Consider the following 21,836-nt stretch of genomic DNA (forward strand, 5'->3'; position numbering starts at 1 on the left):
GGAGGTCGTGGTTGTCTGGCGAGGTTGAAGAGCGGTGGAGGTCGCGGTTGTCTGGCAAAGTTGAGGAGCGAAGGGGGTGCGTGGGACAGTTACAACACCAATCAACGACCCATCGGACGAGGTACACGACGTTGACAGTTACGACCATACACAAGGTGAGAAAGGAATAGTTTGATCCCCACGGTAGCTCGTGATTGGGATCGGCAGTCGGCAGGGCTGGAAGGCTAGGCGGTGCGGGTGAGGGCAGCGGCATGGCTTCGGACGAGTGTGCGGTGAGCGAGAGTGTTAGAGTTGCGGCGAGGAGAAAACCGGAGCGGACGAGGCAACGGGACGTGGGGTTAGTGCAGTCGATCATGGCAAACAAGGGTGGTGTTCAGTGGATGGATGGTGCTTGTTGTCGGTTGAGGTTGGACCAGTTGTATCGAGGGCGGTGGGGATGGCAGAGTGGAGACGGAAAAGAAAGAAGCAACTACATTGCTCCGGGTAATTTAAATAGAACGGGTGGGACGGATGATTCGGGTGCCGCGTGTGGGAGGGGGTGCGGAGGGTGGGCGGAGGAAGAATGGTAAGGTAAGAAAGAAATTCTTCCGAACAATGTTAAGGTATCGCGAAAACCAAAAATGTACTTATATAAACCCCTATCCACTGTAGGCCCCTGACACCGCTAAAACCCCATATATATGGCGGCCTCACGGCCACGATGTGCGCATCATGCGTCATGCGCAATCGGCCAATCATTGCGCATCATGCGCAATGATTGGCCGACAGGCCGTCAGGCGCACTTCCCCGGCCGCGCGCTGTTGCGAGTGTGTGAAGTTGTTGGCAATTTCGGGAGGAGGAAGAAGGGTGAAACATTGTGGTGGAGTAGGAAGAAACATTGCTGCCGCCCCTTCCTCCCTTTATCTTTCTATCGCTATTTTAAACGAATGGCGGTGGCTCGTGTTATGCCAGCAATGCGACCTGCTAAAGTATTGGCTCGTGCGAGCCAATTCAGAGAATGGATAACTGCGTATCATACCATTCCCACCGGCAGGCTCGTGCGAGCCAATCCTGCGAGCCGTACCATTCTCATCCCATGTGGAACACATTCCGTCATTCAGAGAATGGATAACTGCGCCTAAACATTCATTGATTTTCGAGGCAAAATTTAGTCCGCGGACCAGCGCCCGTGAAAGACTCACCGCATTTTCGCAAGGCAATTTGAACGGTATTTCCATCATCAATATCCGCTGCCCTGTTGGGGGTTAGTGGTCATATGTGACCACTAAAAAAACATCGATTTTTAATCACATTTTCAGGAAAAGCCCCGTCTTGGTAAATGTTGGAGATTCAAATGCGAGTATTTCATTGTTCTGGCCGTATTTAAGTAACGAAATCGTGAAGATGACCGACTGAAGACTGAAAAAAAAGGAAGCAACTACATTGCTCCGGGTTTAAATAGGGGGGTGTGTGAGGTGAGTGAGGTGGGGTGGGGTGGGCCGGTGAAGGCGAGAATGAAGGCGAGAAGGGAGGCGAGAAGGGAGAGCGGGAATTGGCGAAATGACCGTGGCACGGGTTGCCAGCAATGCTGTTCAGGCGTAGATGCGCAGATGCGCAGTAATTTACTGTATGGGCAACCCAGGAAAATTTGGGACAAAGTAGGGTTGCGATAACGAAGGTAAACCTCACCTACCTTGCTGTTTGGGAGCGATCTAGTGTCGTGAGTGATGTCACACCCCTGTTCACCCCTGTCAACAGGGGCTCGTTCTCATCATCATTGTCATATGAGGCCGGCGATGTCCTCATATGAGGACAGCTCTTTTTTTGCAAAAATATATAAATTAAATTGAACATTCAAAAAGCTACCTTGAGCACTATTTCCTTCACGTGCTTGTTTTCGGCAATCTTGCAGAACACCGGGATAGCAGCTTTGAATACGCAAAAAGCTTAAGAATATAATGCAGATTGAGTACCAAGTTGCCTTTTTCAACTGGTGTTTTTGGTTTCCAAGTTATTTTACATGCGGTTTTAGGGTGGTTTAAAAAGGCTTCTTTTCCAGACATATCTAAAACGACCATCAAGAACATGCAATTCTCACAAAGTTCTTTCTGGTCCCAAGTCAGAATTCAAGTACGGTGGAGCGGGTATCATTTTCTTTCTTGTCAGGGAAGTCAAGAATAAAATAGGTCGAATACTGTCCTCGTCCTCATATGAGGACAAATGTCCTCACATGAGGACAGTGGTCCGATAGACACTAGCCTAACAAGGCGACCCTCCCCCCTGGAATACAGAAGACGGGTTCGTGGAGACGGAAGGAAGCCGGATCAAACGCATCCAAAATCTTGACGCAGCTGCCAAACAAAGCGAACGCCATTTATCCATGCCCAAACGATGCTGGTCAGCTGACATCGTATTTTAGCAAATCTTGTGGAAAACCGATACAAAACTCGATGCACGTCCAAGAAAACATTTTCAAACCAAATGTGTGTGCCGAGGTCGGGGCATTGCATCAAGAAATTGAAACAGAAAAATAGACCTACACATTCAGCTCACAGACATGACGTCTGAACGTCTCGTTGCCTAGACTGTGCTCGACGAAAGTGTGACTCGGTGGTTGACAGAAGAAACGGTCTCTTCGACAATGGAGGACACACCTCTACTTGCATCCTCCGCCTCTGTCAAATGCGCCATATGCAGCGGAAGGTCATGGTTGTCTGGCGAGGTCGAGGAGCGAAGGAGGTCTGTGGGACAATTGCAACAACAATCAATGACGCATCGGACGAGGTAGATGACGTTGACAATTACGAACATACACAAGGCGAGAAAGGAATAGTTCGATTGCCACGGTAGCTCGTGATTGGGGTCGGCCGTCGGCAGGGCTGGAAGGTTAGGCGGTGCGGGTGAGGGCAACGGCATGGCTTCGGACGAGTGTGCGGTGAGCGAGAGTGTGAGGGTCAAGACGAAGAGAAAGCAGGTGCGGGCGAGGGGACGGGACGTGGGGTTAGTGTAGTCGAGCATGGCGAAGAAGGGTGGTGTTCAGTGGATGGATGGTGCTTGTTGTCGGTTGAGGTTGGACCAGTTGTATCGAGGGCGGTGAGGATGGCAGAGTGGAGACGGAAAAGAAGGAAGGAACTACATTGCTCCGGGTGATTTAAATAGGACGAGTGGGACGAGTGATTTTGGGTGGGGCGGGTGATTCGGGTGGGGAGTGCGGAAAGGGGGGTGGGGAGTGCGGAAAGGCTGGTGGGGGTGCCACTAGCTGGATGTGTCAACGGGGGGCGGGATGTGTCGGGAGTGGGTCCTCCTATCATCCTATTGGCCATTGTCTCACCCGCACTTCTGCCCCTCTGCTATCGAACAAAGATAAGTGAGAGGAAACAGCAGCGCACAGCACCATCTCAAACTGGTGCACAGAGCCTGCCGACAAGTAGGGGTTGATCATTATATCATTGTATATAATTATTGTTGGCTTGATTATCATTATATTAACACTATTATGATCAAGCCAACAATTATTGATGTTGCAACAATTATTGTTGGCTTGATCATTAGTGTTAATATAGTGTTTACGCATTTGTCGGCAGGCTGCCGTGACTGTAAAATTATTTTACTCGAACTCACTATAATTAAAATGGCTGACAGTCCCTGTAGCAGCCGGTACACAAGCATATTGTCTACTGGGTGCCTCCTGCTGCGATATGATGCCCTCGGCAAGCCTCGGAGCTCATATCTGCACTCGGAACGTGTCTGCACTCGTAGCCAGTAGACAACCCCTACACGTGTACTTGTTCAACCCCTTTTTGCCGTCAATTGCGTCGCAGCGCGTTTTTCCCGTCGCAGCGCGTTTTTCCCGTCGCAGCGCGTTTTTCCCGTCGCAGCGCCTTTGTCCCGACGCAGCGCGTTTTCCTGTCACAGCGCGTTTTTCCCGTCGCAGCGCCTTTTTCGCGCGCCGTCGTTCAACCCTTTTTGCTATCGTCCCCTCTTCCCCGCCTGCCCGCCTCTTCTTGACCAAGCTGCCCCCTCGGCCGACCCCAATGCCCTGCTCAAACGCCCCCGCTCCATCTCCGCCATCTCTGCCACCCTCATCTCGCCCCGCCTTCTCCGTACTCCCTCCTTCCCGTCCATCGCGGTCCGGCTCCCGCACCCCCCTCATCACCATCAGTCAACCTTCCCTCTCGTCCGCTGCGATGCCCTCGTCCCAGCAGTCCACGCTCGCTCCCAGCCCGCCTTCCTCCTCCCCCTCCCTCCCTATCTCTGCCCTCCGTTCGCCACTTCCCTTGTGATGACCACTGAGCAAAAGGGGAGGTGCCGTTGGCCAACGACGTGAGGGAGGAATGACTGAGAGTCATATCCCTACTGTAGCTCTGAAAAATACACTACAGTGTCCAATTACTTTGAGGCATTGTAGTTCCCCTGTTCCGAAACGATTTTCCACCTTAACGCTTTAAGCTGTCCTTCACACGGCACAAAGCCGTTAGAACTTCAAAGCATGCTGATTGGATCCTACGACATGGCACAAGAAGCTGTCGAAGTCTTGAAATTTTCGCCGTGCTGCACGGACTATAGTGTACTTCTGATGACTCTGTATACCTCCCTCTAGTCACCACCCTCAGTCTCTCCTCCGCCATCATTTCTTTTCCCCTCCACGTGCGCCGTCAACCTCTTCTCCTCCCCGTCCCTCCGTTCCAACGCATTCATTAAATGCTCCACCGAGACGGATTGGGTGTGGGAAGGACGTCGCTTCTTAAGTGCCCGCAGCAATGGAATCAGTGGAAGCCAGGCGGGGATGGAAGGAGTTGAGGTTGCAGAGTGGCAGGTCGGGTGATAGGCGGAGGGGGCGACGACCCAGGACAGGACGGCGGGGTCGACCGAGTCGAAGAAGGTGACGACGTGCAGGGGCAGACGCTGCTAGGCGAGGGCCTTGTACGCGGTCTGGAACAGGTCCTTCATCTCGGCGGCCTCTGCGAGGACGAGATCCGGCTCCTGCATCATGACCTCCTCCGCCCCTCGCGCCGCCTCCTCCTCCCGCCCCGGTCCTAGCCTTACTCACCCCGCGCCGCCGCAACCTGCGTCTGCAAAGCCCCTCCCGCGCGTCCGCCGCTGCCCACTGCGACTGCCTCCTCCTCTTTCAGTGCACGCAAGACCCCACGCGCGACTGCGCCCTGGTCCACGCCTCGCTCACGCACGGCCTCCTCACCAACCCGCCGTCCACCTGACTGCGTCCCCCCGCACCCATCCCTCGTCCCGACAAGCCCCGCCACAATCCTTAACACCTCCTCCGCACACCGCTAGCACAGCGTCACCCCGCTCCCGCCATGCCCATAATTCGCCACCACCGTCATCTCCCCCCCCCCGAGCCCCTCTTCCTGCACCTCCATCCTCGCCCCGCCTTCCTTCCGCATAGGTCTGAGCCCCGCCCACGTCCCCAACCGCTCCATCTCCGCCACGCCTGCCACCAGCGTTCTGGCCCTCTGCACTACTTCCTCCGCCTCCTGCCCCGTCGCCTCCTCCGCCCACTCGCCCTTCCGCACGCTGCCGCCCACCGTGTACTCCTCACCAATCCCTATGCCCTTGAGCTCGGCGAGCAGCTGGGCGTAGGCGGTGAGAAGCATGGCCACGACGTCCACGCCGTCCTTATATTGTCCTCCGCCGCGACCTTCTCCACCCGCGCCCCCCTCGCTTGGCACCACGCTCAGGAGGAGCTCTGGAACGTACGTAGTACCTTACTTTTACCTTCCGTCCGCACTGCCCAGGACTCACCACACTGCACGCTCCCACTGCCCACCACCTACTGCCACTTTCCGGCTGAGCTGACGAACAATCGAGCACGCGCTGATAAAACGTTATCACAATACTCCCGTTCCAGCATTACCGGATGAGGCCGCGGCTTTTTTAGTTGCCATCCTTTGGAAGAGTCTTCGTAGTTTCTCCCTGTAGCCGCAGTTCCACCACCTCGTACGCCTCTGCCTCTTCCTCTCCCCCTGCCTCGTCCCCTTGCTCTTCCTCTAACTATATTGCGTCCTCGTGCGCTGTCGTGTGTATCCAGGCCTGTTCCCCTGCCTTGTGATGCTCCGGAGCTGTGGCCATTTGGCCTTCCGCGGTCGAGGTTCCTCTTGCAGCGGGTGTTGGCGGATTAGAACCTGCATTATCGGGCTCCTCTTGGACGACGGACGCCACAAGGAAGGCGGTGAGCAGCGGGAGGAGTGAAGCGGACGCAGCAGGCCGTAGCAGCCCTTCCTGAAATCCGTTTTCAAACTTGAAGTTGTGCTTGTGGTAGGAATGTTAGTTTCGAGCGGAAGATGAGGCTCGGTTTCCCTGAACCTGTGCAGCGGAGGGAGCGGAACGGAGGTGATCGAGCGAGGCGAAGCGAAAGGCCACAAAAGCCACCGGGGGTCTTGTCTCGTGAGTGCGTGAGTACAGTAACCCCCGGATTTCTAGTCTCTTTAATTTCCCCCTGATTTAAGTACCCGGTAAAATTCCCCTTTGTATTTTAGGACCGGCGGCGCACCGCCGCGGACACTGCCAGTCGCTTACGGCTAGCGCTGTCCTCGCTGCACAGTCCCCACGACCCCCCCGTCGGGCCACGTTCGACGGCGGCCAGCGGCGGCCGACTCGACGCGCACGCCGACGGCGAATTATATCCGTTGGGAACGTGGTCCGACTCTCTGGCAGACCCCAGTCAGCGGGCTCCCCTCATGCACCGCGTGCTCCGAGACGGAGTTATCCACTTCTTCCCTTTCTCTACCCACCTGCGATCGGTCTCCCATTTCGCGCTGCTGCACACCCACTTCTTCAATCACGCAGCATTTCTCGCTCCTCTTCTTGAGCTCTTGGCGCACCTCGCGATCCATGTGAGACTTCGTGGTCACCATCTGCCTCGCCGCCCCGCCACACCACCGCACCAAGCATCACTTTCTCAGTCTCCCTACTGGGGCCTCATCCATTGCAGTTGCCGCGCGCTCCGCCCTTCGTCTCGGCGTTGAGCGCTTCGTCTCGTCATCCTCCGCTTCGTCTTGTCATCCTCCGCTTCGCGCCTGCCCTGACCGAAACCGATAAAAGTGCCCGCGGGCCACTGTACGGAGGAGTGACCGTGAGGCTTCAAGATGCCTGATGTGCGGTGGGTCTCGATGGAAGCTAAGCGCGCAACGCTTTCTGGAATGGAGATTCTGGATGGTGAATGCCGCTTTCAGCTACACCGTGGCTCCCGAGTGGTGTCATTGACAAAACAGGCACTGATGAGAAGTGTGCGATTGCCCCGAGAAGTTTGTGGCGAGCTCTGGGATTGGCTTTCATTGCGCCGTGGTCGCTTTTTCACCGAAAGAATGCTTGAGGAACTCTGGTTCTTGAGCCTTTGCGGTTCTCGGCTGATGAACCCCGGGCTGACCAAACGGACCACACTATCCGGCGTATTGAGTTTTCGTCCGGGAAAGACGTACGGTTTGGCAAGCTGGGGTTCCTTGCATCAGCAGACGACCGCGGGGGACATCTCTCCTTCTGGTCCATCGATTTCTACACCATGAAGTCGCACAGGGCCGTGGGTAGCTTGGAACAGATGTTGGGGTTGAGCACTGAGGGTGAGCCTGACTTGGAGGTGAAGGAAAACGGGAGCAGCCTGGAAGTGGAGATAGTTTTTGATGCTCACGCCGAGGCGCGATATTTAGACAACCTGCACCGGGCTTGCACTCGCCGGATGGACCACTTCTTCAGACTTCGATGCCCCGGTGCTCGCAGAGATTCGGCAGCAACGCTCCACCGCCGTGCAAACGTCCGCAGCTTCGTATTCTCTTCACATGGCCAGTGTATCCGAGCCGCGATCGGCAATGGACTATACGCGCTGGCTGGAGAAGTGGCTGCACTACCCATGATGAATATCCCTCCGGTGCCAGCCGTGAGCGCCGGCCAAGCTGTTGCGTCGCTCGAACAGCGGCTGGGCTCTTACCGCCTGGAAAAGGTTTCAATTCTGAACCGTGTCGACGAAGAAGAGTGGTTGGCTTCCCAACATGATGGGATCTTGTTGTCCAGGTTAGGGGGAATGGACAGTTCAGGAGAAGAAACCGACCATGTCGTCGTTTTGGATGCCAAAAGGCAGCTCGTGTATGATTGCATAGAGCGTTTTGCACTACAGATGGGCAAGGGAACCTTGAGCGCTTGTCTTGGTGATGGGGTCGACCTACTCGGCATTCCGGAGCTTCGTCGCCTCACCAAACAGGCAGTTGGGAAGCGCAAGCGCCATGGTGGTGGTAGGAAAATATCCACCGAAGTTCAACGTAAGCGAAAGGATGTTTCGCGAAAGTCTAGCATAAACACCCCCCAACGGAGAGGGGTGTATGCTTGGATCGACGTAGACCCTTTCGGAGGTCGAGAAGACGGGGAGAACACACAGCTAACGAGACAGGGAAGCGAGCCCTGGTAGCGTGGTAGAGCGGGACGGTCGGGGACGAGCGTACGCGCGCGCCGATCTACGCCTCGACGCCCCGGAGCAGCGCTGGGTAACGTACCAGCGCTGACGGGCGGAGGCGGATCTAGGCTCGCTCGCGTAGGCGTGTGTCCCCTACCCGCTTTGTCCCGTCTAACGCGCGCGAAAGCGGATCGCATGTGTTCGTTAATCTGGAAGACAGACCTAGGCCGTAGGTCGTGGACAAGTCCGTGCTTGTCCCCCTCTGCCGCCGCCGGTCTCGTTCGTATTTAATGTATACAAAGCGTCTATCATAATACTACAGTACCGGTATGCTGTAGTAACTTACCGTAGCGCGGGTCGTCCGGCGCTGTAATGCTGTCAGCCGTCGCGGCTGACAGCACACGTGTGAGACGCGTACTGCGCGCGCGGTGGTACGCGTCTCCTACACGTGTACGCGTGTGGTCGCGTGTCCTCCGTACACGTGGGAGTACACGTGTGCGCGTGTGTGGTTCGTATTGATCTGATCTAAATCTAATCGCGAACCGCCGTTATGCCACACGGCCCCTCCTCAAGAGTGAACGTCCGCGTTCACCCTTGAGGAGTGAGAGAGCCATGTCCGACCCGGTTGCTTCCCGAGCCTTAGTCCTGTTCCTCTTTGATCCGGCGTTGTCTTCGGCGCCGTCCACCGATCAACCTTGCCCCCCTTACGTCCCCGCCGTACTCCGTGCTCCCTGGTTTTGCATCCTCATCCATCTCTCCTCACCCGCCGCCGCGGGTGTTCCTCGTCGTTGCCACTCGCGCGCTGCTTACGGCGTCGTCGTCCTCATGTCTTCGCTTCCCGAGGCGCGTCCTTCGCCTGGGGGCTCTTCCGTCGGGCTCCCCGCACTTCTGCCGCTCCCGGGGGCCTCCGTGCCCCCGCGTACAGTACCTCCCCCGGGCTCTTCCAGGGACTCCGTCGCGCATCCTTCTCGCGTAGAGGGATTTGTCCCTCCCGCGGCGCCCGCGCTGCCGCCCTTCCAGAAGAGTCGCGGCCCCTCGGGGTCCACCGGGAGTGTGGAATTTCGTCCCTCCTCGTCGGGTGCTGCGCTGCCCCAAGGGGACGACGGCATACGCAGGAAGGTCGGAGAGGTTCCTCCTGACAACATGTCCGACGCGCCGCGTACGAGCGCGCCTTACCAGCCGGGCCCCGGGTCGTATGGGGCATGGGGGAGCTGCCGGCAGCCAGGCCTCCTGCCTCCGAAGACCCGAGGTAATCTCGACGCGCGGGCGGAGTTGGTCGACGACACCACCCAGTGGTTTGGCACCGCCCTGGCCCGCTCGATGCCGCTGCCCGTGGAGCGGTTCAGGTTCCCGTGGCGTCGTTACGCCAGAACTGGAATCACCCTCGCGGAATTGTTATCGCGTGACGCTTTGCGCCCTGACCTCATGCGCGTGCGTCGCATTTATGAGGCAGGCCGCGTGGACGAGGCCGGCCTCGTCCTTGCTAGACTGACGGGCAAGGGCGGGGGAGTTCCGTATCAAATCCCCGACGCGATCCCTTGCGACAGGACGTTCGCTTACAATTCTGGCGAAGTCATCTATGTCGACCGCATGGCCGAACACCTGGTTGGTCGTTTACCGGGCGCACCGCGACGGTTCATCCTTTCCGAGGTTGAGGAGCTCTACCTGAGTCCCCGTCCTTATGCCTATTCGAAGGCTCGCGTGGCTCTCCAGAAATCGGCGAGCTCCCTCATGCGCCTCTACTCGGTCGCGGTGTCGCCCCACTACTGGGCGACCTACCGCCACTGCCAGGAGGATGACGGCCGCGTCTTCAGATCGGCGTCCTTCGAGCAAGATATCACTCGGAGGGACTTCCCCGAGCGACCGGAAGCTGTGCGGGAGTCCCTTCCGTCTTTCGGAGTACACGCCTTGATTCCGTATGCTTTAAAGCATTTTGGTTACGCCTGTGTGGACCCCGACCACCCGGCCCACGCCGAGCTTGTACACAACTTCGAACGTGAGTGGGCGTGGGCCCTGGGTAACGCGTTTATGGCCGAGGTCCACATCAACCGTCGCGTGTTTGTTCAGCCCACTGGGGTCCTCGCGTTGCTTGGAAGGGTTGCTTCCAACCTCCCCGTTGTACTACTCCACCCCCTGGAAGCGAACTCCAAACACGCGATGTGGTACTTCGTCTCTGTGTTATCCCTTATGCACCGCGCGTGTCAAGTCTCCGAGCGTACGCATCGCCCGTTTACCGACTACACCACGGGCGAGCGGAGCGCTTTTCTCCTGTACGACCTGCGGTCCGACGCGTTCGTCGCGAAGCCAGCCTCTCCCCAACCTTCGCTGATTACCACGGGGAGGGGCCGGTGTGGCCTCCGTCCGTCGCGAGGCTCAACGTAAGCGACACCAAGAGGTGGACAGCGATGTCCCGGCCTTTGCGACGTCGCGCATGATCAATTTCCAGTCGCCGAAGGCATCCGGTGTGTCTCCTCAATTTGCGTCGGGGGTTCCGCCTGTTCCCCCTCTGAGTTTGGCGCGTCAAGACCGTATTCCCCCTTCTGCAACCCCACAGCTCGTCTTATCGCCGGGGGACATCTTGGCCATTCCCGGCCTGGCTCGTGCCCTCGGGACCTCGTCTCGTCGGGTTTGGAAGGTCGCCGGGTTGTTGAGCACCCTCGCCAGCTGGTACCTTACGCGCAGCGACGAAGCGCCCCGGATCAACGCGGAGCGGGAGGTCCACGCGACGGATCTCCGCCGAGCTCAAGGAGCCTTAGACGATTTCCGTGAATCGTCCCGTCGGCAGTCGGAGGCTCTCGAGCGTGCTCTGGCGGATCGCGACCGATACCGCCGCGAGCGGGACGGTCTCCGTGTCGCGGCCGCCACAAATGGGGTCAGTATAACGAGAGTGTAGTATAACCCCCCCTGGGGGCTTTTTAGGTAGATTGGATCAACAACAGGATCCCCTACTGTAGAGCTCGACGCTCTACAGTACAACCACGCGTGTCCACGTGTACACCACGGGGGACAACGGACACGCGCATACACGTGAACACGTGTACCACACGCGAACGAAGCGCGCACGCACCACGGGTAATACGTGTACTGTCAGCCTCGACATAGCTGACAGTATTACAGTGCAGGCCGACCTGCACTACAGTAGCCCGCTACAGTACCTCGGTACTGTAGTGTTATGATAGATTGTTTTGTATATTAAATATGGAGCGGACCGACGGCGGCGGAGGGGGACAAGTACGGACTTGTCACCCACCGACCGTCAAGGTCCGACTTCCCGCTTATTCTAAGGTAGCGCTCGCTAACTACCTTAGAGCGGCACCGAGCGCGGGTTGAGGACGCGCGCGGTACGCCCACGAGTCGGCTCCGCCTCCGCCCGTCGGTACTGGATCGTTACCCAGTACCGCACCGGGGCGTCGAGGCGTCGAACCGCTCGCGCGTACCGGCGTCCTCCCCGTTCCCGCTCTACCACGCTACCCGGGCCCGCTGCCCGGTGCCGTTAGCTGGTGTCCTGCTTCACCCCCGTCTTCCTGTTCGGACGGGGTCTACGTCGAGCTGTGCTTACACCCCTCTCCGTTGGGGGTGTGTATGCTACAGTGGTCTCCCGACCTAGAAGACCCTGGAGTCCGATCTCCGAGAAGATTTCCGCTTCCCTCCGCGAACCGATCGCGTCGAGATGAGCCAAGAGTTTGAGCCCTCGATCCGCTCCGAAGCGGCGGATCTGAGTCCGGCCGCTGTGCAGTCCCCATCCGCCCCGTCGGGCGACGGCGACGCAGGTCCTCGTGACCGCGAACCGTCGCTCGGATCCTCCGAGGAAAAAGCGGCGGCGATGTTCGAACGCATAGCCGGATACATCGAGGAAGTCTGTACTTCCCTTCGGATCGATGTATCGGACCATGTATACACTCGATGTATGGCCGAACTCCGCTCCCTGCGTGAAGGGAGGTTCGATAGAGTGACGCAGTCCTTAGAGAATCTCGGAGCACTGATCGACGAGTTACACTCGCGGATAGTGCTCGTCGAAGACTCCTGTTTCGCCTCCCCCGGACCGTCCGGGCAAGGTCGCCCTGAGAGGCCGACCTCGGTGAGACGACCCGAGGACCGAACCTCTCCGTCCGCAGAGCAATTGGGTGCGTTCGCGCACCTCTCCGCTGAGCTCGACGCCACCCGTTGGCGTGCTCGTGACATGGAACGTACCATGGCCGAAAGGCTACCCGGTGCCCCCTCGAGAGGGCCCGGTGGTACCGTACCTCCGAGCGCCGCCGCCCCCGAAGGTTGGCGTCCGACTGGTGCCGCTACCAGTCGGACTGCAGAAGGAAGCTGTCCTCCGATAGACGCGAACTTCGCGTCTGAGACCCAAGTCTTGACGCCTATCGCCGGAAGTAGGCGGCAAGTGGACCACGTATCGTACGCGAACGAACAGGACCGTGGAGGAGCCGCCCGCGGATCCGGAGAACCGATGTTCTCCGTCGATCCCGGCTGGGGCGGCTACCCGCCGGCGAGTTACGCCGAGCATCCAGGTCCGGTAGTCGTCCGTACGCTACCGGTTACCTCCTTCGGCACTCTGGGTCCCGCTGAATCCGGGCTCGAGCCGGTACATACGATGATCCAAGAGTTCAGCGCCGTTGCTGACTATCGTATTTACCGCTTGGATAACACCTCGAGGCTCGTTACCTCAGGTGACGCGGGACGGATCGCGAAGTACGTCCAACGCTGTCGTGGGATCTGTCCCACGATGCGCAGCTTCGACGGTACCGATCCGATCCAGCTGCTGCCGTTCTTGAAGGATATCCGAATCACCTTCAACTCGCAACACCTGACCGAAGGTGTTGCGGTACGAGTCCTCGCGCACTTCTTCGAGCGCGACGCGGAGCGCCTGTATACGAGTTATACGATGCGTGGCCTCCGCGCCGGCCAGCTCCACGACGACGTGAGCTGGCCGGGGCTCGTTAATCAATTCTTAAAACGCTACCTCACGGACGACGTGTTAGGTGAAGCGTACGACGCTGTCGCTACGGCGCGACAGCAATCGCATGAGACGGAAAGCACGTTTGCTGACCTACTCGAGACTGCCGCGTTCCGATGCACGGCAGTCTTCTCCGAACAGTCCCTCGCGCACTACTTCGTGCGGGGACTGGCACCGGCAACCCGTGCCGCAGTATCCGAAACTGTGCAAAGGCTGCCAGGCAGTCAGAAGACCGATCTTCCGACCATCCGCCGTATCGCCACGGCGGAAGGTACAACGTACCGCGCCCGGCGTGGTTTACCTCTGCCGGATTCGAAACTGGCAGGGAGGGCTGGCAGGACTACGAAGTCCGCCGGGACAAGTTCGCCCGCCTCGACCCTCCATATCGGGGAGGATGAGTGGCAGGCCGAACCTGTCCTCATTACGCAAGGAGCAGGGCCCGTGGGGGCACGAACCCCCTCACCGATGTCGACCGGAACGACATCGAGTTACACGACCGCATTGGCGGCCCTTCCGAGAGTAACAAGGGGCACGGACCCCCGCGTCGCCGAGCTCGATATCTCGAGTCGAGATAGGGGAAGCGCCTTGCCTCGCGTGCCCCTCCTCACCGATGAGGAGGTGCGGCACGCGGCGACCTTCGCCTCAACGGACGGCAGCGCGTACGTGTGCTGGCTATGCCGTACGTACGGGCATGCCATGTACGCGTGCCCGTGCCTGTCGCCGGAACAACGAATGTTCACGGCGTACAGGAACTACCGCTACCAGATGGAGACGCGGCCCGGTGCGCGTAATCTCCTCCGGCAAGCGGTGGGCGAGGGCCGTCCTCCGCGTCAAGGTTTCCCGAACCGAACGGGTGGGGGCGCACGCTTCGCCCCCCGTGGAGGCGGGTACCGTCGTAACGAAGTCGATCGTCGGGATCGACCCGCCTACCGGCAGGCGGACACAAGGTACCCGCGCCAAGGAGAGAGAGGGGACCGAGACCGTTCTCGGTTACCCCAACAGGTACAAAATGCGATAATGTACCTGCAAGACTGGGTAGAGGATCTGTACCCTCTACCCACGGAGGGTCACGAAGGCGAGCTGACTCGCTTCGTCCCCCATATCCTGCGACGACCGGACGCCTCAGGTCAAGGCCCGGAAGTACCCGAATACTTCGCCACGGCCGCCGAGCCGCAGTGGGGGAATCGTCCCGACCCACGCGGCCGGCTACCGGAAGAAGACCTGGGCGTCGATAGCCAGGAGGTTAGCTCCGATAGCACGGGTAGTTCGAAAAAAGGGTAAAGACGGTTACGTACACGCGGTCGCGTGAGCCGTCTTGTCCCCACGAACTAGACCCGACCCCGCGTGCTCGCCAAGGACACGGGGGTATTGTCCGATAATACATCCCCCGCTACCTGAGGCGAGCACGGGAGCTCCTGTAATGCCGATACAGGAGGGAGCGCACGTCGAGGCCTCCGAAGGCCCGACGTTAGGGGAACAAGACACCGGGACAGCCGACGTTCCGGTGAGGCGTAACGATGGCGACGGGGGCAACGACGACCGAAAAGATTCGGTCGATCCCCTGACTCCCGCGAGCCCAAGGTCGCCGGAGAAAGGTCCGTGTCGTACGGAATCGAATAATCCGAGGGGCCTCACTGATCCGCGGACGCCCCAAGGAAGGGGGAGAAGGAAACGCAAGCGGGGCCAGCACCGAAATCGAAGGCCCGGGCGGAACGACCTCACCGATAAGGCCGCCCCAAAGGTTGTCGACGGCGTCATTTGCCTTATGACGTCGAATATTTACAACGTCCTCGGCTCGATAGCCACAGAAGGAAATGCATTTAAACCCCGCACGATCGCCGTCGATACGTGCTCGGGGTATAATCTGGTGAGGAAGGCCGACCTTCCCCCCGATTGGACGCGTTACGTCGTGTACGACGCACCTCTGCCACGATTGGCAGGCGCGAATAGCAACCCCCTCAAGCTTTCGGCCGTCGTCCGCCTGGTCGTGCAGTTGAGGAACACGGTGTTCCGAATTCCGTTCGTAGTCGCGGACCAGCTCGCCGTGCCGGTCTTCCTCGGCACGGCCTTCATCGATACGCACGTGCGATGTATCGACATCGAGGCTCAACGGATGGAGCTGCGCCAAGGCGGCTCTGTTGCAATCGTCGACGGAAAAGGGGAGCCGACTCCCCGTACCAGGCGTAGCGGACGCCAGACGAGACGGCCCGATGTACGAGAAGAGGCCCCGCAGGCGATCCGAATCGCCCGCTGGGTCATCATCCCCGCGAGGTCGCAAGCCCGAGTGCGCGTCACCACCGCGGGGAGGGGCCTCGTATTCATGGAGCCGAAGCCGTCACTTCAACACCGACATGGAGTGAGGCTGACGAACGGCGTCGTCGAGGTACTGCCGAATCAGACCTTCGACGTCCTCGTTGCGAACTTTTCGCGACGGAAGAGGCGGCTTCCGAAGCACACCGTCGTGAGGTACGCGACGCGCAACCCCCTCGCGATCCTGACGCCCGAACGTCGCGTCGCCGAGGGGGTCGCACACGCGCTACACCTGACCGACTTGACCGATCAAGTCGGGAAGGCAAGAGCTGGACGACCAAGCTCCGAAGAGCTAGAGGCCGTTAGGAGGGAACAGGTGGGTACGGACGATCGGCCACCTGGAGACCAACCGACGGCGGGAGGCACCGTAAGCCCCCACAAAAAGGATCCCAAAAATCCACCGATGGATTGGGAAAAAGAGGTGGACTTCTCATACATCGACGATGACAAGCTCCGTGGCCACGTACTTGAGATGCTCCGTAAGCATTCGAGTCTGTGGAGCGGTGCGCTCGGAACGATCCGAGCCACGGAACACCGCATCTCTCTCGAACCGGGAACGAAACCGATTCGTTCGATGCCCTATCGGAAGGGGCCCGCCATGCGCGAGATGGTTGCCATGGAGGTCAACCAAATGCTGAACGCAGGGGTTATCGAACCCGCGAGCACCGAGTGGGCGTCCCCGGTGGTGCTCGTCCCGAAGAAAGACGGCTCTCTTCAATTCTGCGTGGACTACCGGCGTCTCAACGCGAAGACGGCAGCGGATTCGTATCCGCTGCCCCGGATGGACGACTGCATCGACTCGTTAGGAGATGCAGCCGTCTTTACGACGTTGGACTGCAATTCCGGTTATTGGCAGATCCCCGTCGCTCCGGAGGACCGGGATAAGACCACGTTTACGACGCACATGGGCACGTTTCGCCACCTGCGCATGCTGTTCGGACTAAAAGGGGCACCGGCCACCTTCCAACGTGCATTGGATATTATCCTTTCCGGAGTCCGCTGGCAAATATGCCTCGTCTATCTCGATGACGTCATAGTGTTCTCGCGTATGGACGCGGAACACGCGAAGCATCTCGACACTGTCTTGAGCTTGTTAGGGAGTGCCGGCATCTCCCTCAAGCTCAAGAAGTGTAGCTTCTTTCAACCGAAGGTACACTACCTGGGGCACGTCATCTCCCCAGGTAAGTTGAGCGTGGCCGATACGGCGGCCGACGCCTTCCGAACGTTCACGTTCCCGAGGACGCTGACGCAGGTGCGCTCGTTCCTCGGGGCGTGTAACGTATATCGCCGCTTCGTTAAGGGCTTCTCGAAAATAGCCCGTCCGTTGACGGATATGACGCGCAGGGATTCCGATCCTGACTTCGATAATCCTACCGAGGATCAACTCCAGGCGTTCGAGAACCTTAAGGAGTGCATAATCGCTCCGCCGATCCTCGCGTTGCCTCGGCATGGACGACCGTACATGATCGACACCGACGCGAGCGCCTACCAACTAGGCTGCACGCTGCTCCAAGAGCACGACCAGCCAAACGATTGGCGCTCCGTTGGGTATTGGTCTTACTCGCTGAACGACAGCGAACGAAACTACAGCGCTACCGAGCGCGAATGCTTCCCCGTAGTGTGGGCTGTCCGCACACTACGGCCGTACGTTGAAGGCACGAAGTTCACCGTCCGAACAGATCACGACGCCCTGAGGTGGCTCATGTCCCTCACCGAGAGTTCCCGAAGACTCACCCGGTGGCGGCTACGTCTGGCTGAATACGACTTCACCATTCAGTACCGCCCCGGGCGCGTGCACCAGGTACCGGACGCCCTGTCACGCCTCGTGTCGCCGAGAGTCGCCGACGACCTTCGCCCCAGCGTCGAGGTGGATGACGACATTCCCACCTTCGACGCAGGCACGACCGTTCGAGACGTATCGAACGAGCTCGCGGGCCACGTTTGCATCGCGAGCTGCGACCACGAGGTCGAGCACATCTTGGCGACGACACGGAACCAAGCCAGCTCACGAAGAACGTCGCGCGCCCGAGCGCGCGACAAGCCGAGGGGCGACGACGAAGCCCCAGCTCTCCAAGGACCCAATTCGTTCTGGGAGGAGAATGACGAGTTCGACGCCACCGACATCGAGCGCACCGCAGACCACGAGGCTGGCGCGGCCGACTCTTCGGTCGCCCCTCCGCAGGATGACCTTCCGGCTCCTCTTACGATAGAGGAGATTGCCGAAGAGCAACGCGTGGATGACTTCTGCCAAACCGTTTTGGCACGACAGTCAGAGTCCCGGGACTCCCCGTTCTTCGAGGACCACCAGGGGGTGCTCAAACGGAGACACCCCTTCAACCCTGCTATCGTGCAGGTGGTGGTACCTCGGACGCTCCGCGCTAGGCTCCTTCGCCTGTGCCACAACCCGGTCATCGCAGGGCACCCGGGCCAGAACCGTATGTACTACGCGCTCCGTCGCGAGTACTACTGGCCCCATCTGGCCGCAGATGTTGCCGCCACGGTGCGAGGTTGTCGAACCTGCGCGATGAACCGGGTCAAGCTGAGGAAACATCTCAACCGATTGAGATTGTTTCCAGCTACGAGGCCGCTCGAGAGTCTGGCCATCGACATCTTGGGGCCGCTCCCCAAGACGAAGTCAGGAAAACGGTTCCTGCTCGTGATCACGGACCGCTTTAGCAAGCTGACGCAAGTCGTTGCGCTTCGCACGATAACCGCATACACCGTCGCAGTTTCGTTCTGCGAATCATGGGTGTTTAAGTACGGCGTCCCGCGCACGTTGCTGTCCGATAACGGACCGCAGTTTAATGCCAAGTTTTTCCACAGCACGTGCCGTGTTCTGGGGATAACTAATATGTACACATCGGCGTACCATCCCCAGACGAACGGGCAAGTCGAGCGGTACAACCGAACGATCGCTGCGATGCTACGCAACTACGTAGGCGAGCATCAAGATGACTGGGACATGTACGTGGGGCCGCTTACGTATGCGTATAACTCCCACGTACACCGCACCACCAACACGACGCCGTTCGAGCTCGTGCTCAGCAGACCACCGCCGGAGTTCTCGCTTCGACGAGCCGACGGTGACGTTCCCCCTGCCGACAGGGGGAACCAACGTGCCGAATTCCTCAAGACCTTGGATTCGACAATCCAGAGGGCCTACGGGAGCCTGCGACGGACGCAGGCTCGCTACAAGCGCGACTTCGATAAGCGCATACGACGGATCAATTCGCGACTCCATCCGGGAGAGTACGTATACCTCAACCCCACCGACGGGGGGAAGACTTCGAACAAGCTCGCGTCCCCCGCAGTCGGACCCTACCGCGTCCTCGCGAACGACCACCGAACCATCACGATCGATCGTGATGGGGTCACTGAGCGGGTCTCCGCAGATCGTTGCGTATACGCGCCACCGCCGACGGACGCATTACGGGCGAGCACAACAACCCCAGCTGACCTCGCCGACAAGGTCAGAGAGGGGACACAGTACGCTGTCGAGCGAATACTGAAGCACCGGGATATGGAAGACGGAACTATCGAGTTCCTCATCAAGTGGGCGGATTTCGACACGCCCACCTGGACTGCGCGGACTCACGTCCCGGAGGAGTTGGTGTCTCGTTACGCCCAACGCCTCCGGAGACGCACCGGCATGGACCTCAACTCAAACGTGAACGCGGACGTTCACGCTTGAGGAGGGGGCCCCCAACCGCTCCTTTTGGGATAAAGGTAACCGACCGCGGTTGGACAAAATTCCGATAAAGGGGCGAGGACACCGGTCCTCCAACCTCCCCCGACGGGGAAAGAGTCACACGACTCCAGGAGCAACACCGGACGAAGATCCTCGAAAGGAGCACGCAAACGCGAAGAAGTCGCGTGACAGCAAGCAGTACGGGCTGCCCTAGACAATCCCAGCGGAAGCGGCAACTAACGGAGAAGAACAACGCACCCTCCTAGCCGACAATACGGACCAGAACCGCGGTAGCCCACAGGGGTATTAACACGACAGCATGAGTCAGGGGGTCCCGAATCCCCTCGCAGCCACCGGGGCGCAGCAGCGATCTGCATGAACTCTCGAATCGTCAATTGTTAAACGCCAACTCACGGGGTAGGGCGTGGGATTTCACGCGCTCTGTAGCGTGCCATACCCACCGAAAGGGTCGCCTCGATAACCTGGCGTCGGTGCGTGAGTACGCGAACGTACGGGGCGCCTAAAATAAGGCACGAGGAGCAATGGAGGCGTACCCATGCTCAAGGTACGGACCACGTGAGGACGAGGTGAACAAGCCCGACGCGCAATTAATACGTCGGCGCAGAACTCGTGCCACAACTGTCGACTCGCCTCACCGTCAGCCTGCGGTACGCACTGTAAATTCGGTACAGACCGTTCTGGCAAACCGCCGCCATCGACGGCAGAAGGTTAAAAACAGATGAAATTAAGGGTGAATGGGAAATTACACAGCCACGCGCGGGTGGCACGTGCGGGAAGCGCCACCGAGCCACATGTAATCGATGACAGGGCAGCGATACGTGCGTCGCGCCCGACACTTGGCAATAACCACCCCACGGGCGGGGACTAATTTTTTGGCAAAAATACATTTTCGCGGGAAAATTATGTTTTGGAATTATTTTTTTGGGGGATTTAATCAAGGTCAATGCGCTTCTGCGCCCGTGCAGGGCTGGACAGCGCGCGCGCATGCGTGTCGCACTGTAGAGAATGCCATCTGCAGCAGTTGCCGGACAGAAACGCGCACGCGCTCGCGGCACCTGCCTTCACTACCTGCCCCGCGTCTCGGCTCCCTCCTTCCGCCCGCGCGATGCTGCTCCGCCGCGCGCGCTGACACCGCGCTGCCCTACGAGCCCTCGCCCCCGACGGTGAGGGGGCCAAAGAGAATTGCATTCGTCGCGCGCCGCGCCCTCGCCATCGGTAGCGAGGGTTGCGAAGGATAAGGACCGTCGTCACGCGTCGTCGCGCGCCGCGCCCTCGCCATCGGTGGCGAGGGTCGCGAACGATAAGGACCGCACCGCACATTCGTCGCGCGCCGCGCCCTCGCCATCGGTGGCGAGGGTCGCGAAGGATAACGACCGCGCCGCGCATTCGTCGCGCGCCGCGCCCTCGCCATCGGTGGCGAGGGTCGCGAAGGATAAGGATCGTCGTCGCGCGTCGTCGCGCGCTGCGCCCTCGCCACGGACGGCGAGGGCCGACAAGTCTACAGTACGACGGGGGCGGGCGATACCGACCGCCACCGCCCGGGCACAGGTTCCGGAGCGCCCCCGCTCGGGCCGGTATAATGCTGCGAACCGTGCGGCGGGAGCCGATGGCGCCGGCGCGCCCGCCAAGAAGGCGAGGTACGCCAGATAGAAAACGGACTTCGCGTCTTCGCGCTCTTGACTCGACGGCGAGCGGCAAGAAGAAGGGTAGCGAACGACTACGCGTCCGCGCACTTCCCCGATGGGGAGTGGCGCCGCCAGTGAGGCGAACGTCGCGAGCGCAATTGTGAATGCCGATCACACACCGGACGGACCTCCGCGCATCGGACGCTGCGGTCGTACGAGAGGAGCCGTTCACTCTCGCGCCTCCCGTTGCTCTACGAAGAGAGCCATGTTCGAACAGCATGATGGGCACGCAGAGTGACGACCGTCGGCAACTGCGAGGGGAGAGACGCGACCCGTAAAGGCGCCGCACGAAGCGCCTCGTACGCGATCGTCGCCCCGGACAGGACGACAGCCAACGGAAGGGGTGAACAAGAACGGAGAGCACGACGCACGAGGAGGTGAGGAACGAACGCAGGCGGGGGGGAAATAGGGAAACGAGGATCGAGTCTGGGAACGAAGCACGAGTCACCCTACAAGCACATGTGAACGCGGACGTTCACACTTGTGGAGGGGGCCGTGTAGTATAACCCCCCCTGGGGGCTTTTTAGTTAGATTGGATCAACAACAGGATCCCCTACTGTAGAGCTCGACGCTCTACAGTACAACCACGCGTGTCCACGTGTACACCACGGGGGACAACGGACACGCGCATACACGTGAACACGTGTACCACACGCGAACGAAGCGCGCACGCACCACGAGTAATACGTGTACTGTCAGCCTCGACATAGCTGACAGTATTACAGTGCAGGCCGACCTGCACTACAGTAGCCCGCTACAGTACCTCGGTACTGTAGTGTTATGATAGATTGTTTT

General features: G+C 59.4%; 1 protein-coding gene; it reads left to right on the forward strand.

Annotated features, from left to right (window-relative positions):
* Nucleotides 1–209: 209 nt before the first annotated feature.
* On the forward strand, nt 210–1,121 carry CHC_T00004812001 (hypothetical protein). XM_005716528.1 is given in 2 exon segments: nt 210–680; nt 681–1,121. 1 exon segment carries the CDS (start codon nt 681–683, stop codon nt 1,119–1,121), a length of 441 nt encoding a protein of 146 aa, XP_005716585.1. The 5' UTR covers nt 210–680.
* Nucleotides 1,122–21,836: the final 20,715 nt, after the last annotated feature.

The sequence above is a fragment of the Chondrus crispus genome, genomic scaffold (genome assembly GCF_000350225.1).
Source record: "Chondrus crispus Stackhouse genomic scaffold, scaffold_25, whole genome shotgun sequence".
Classification (NCBI taxonomy): Eukaryota; Rhodophyta; class Florideophyceae; order Gigartinales; family Gigartinaceae; genus Chondrus; species Chondrus crispus.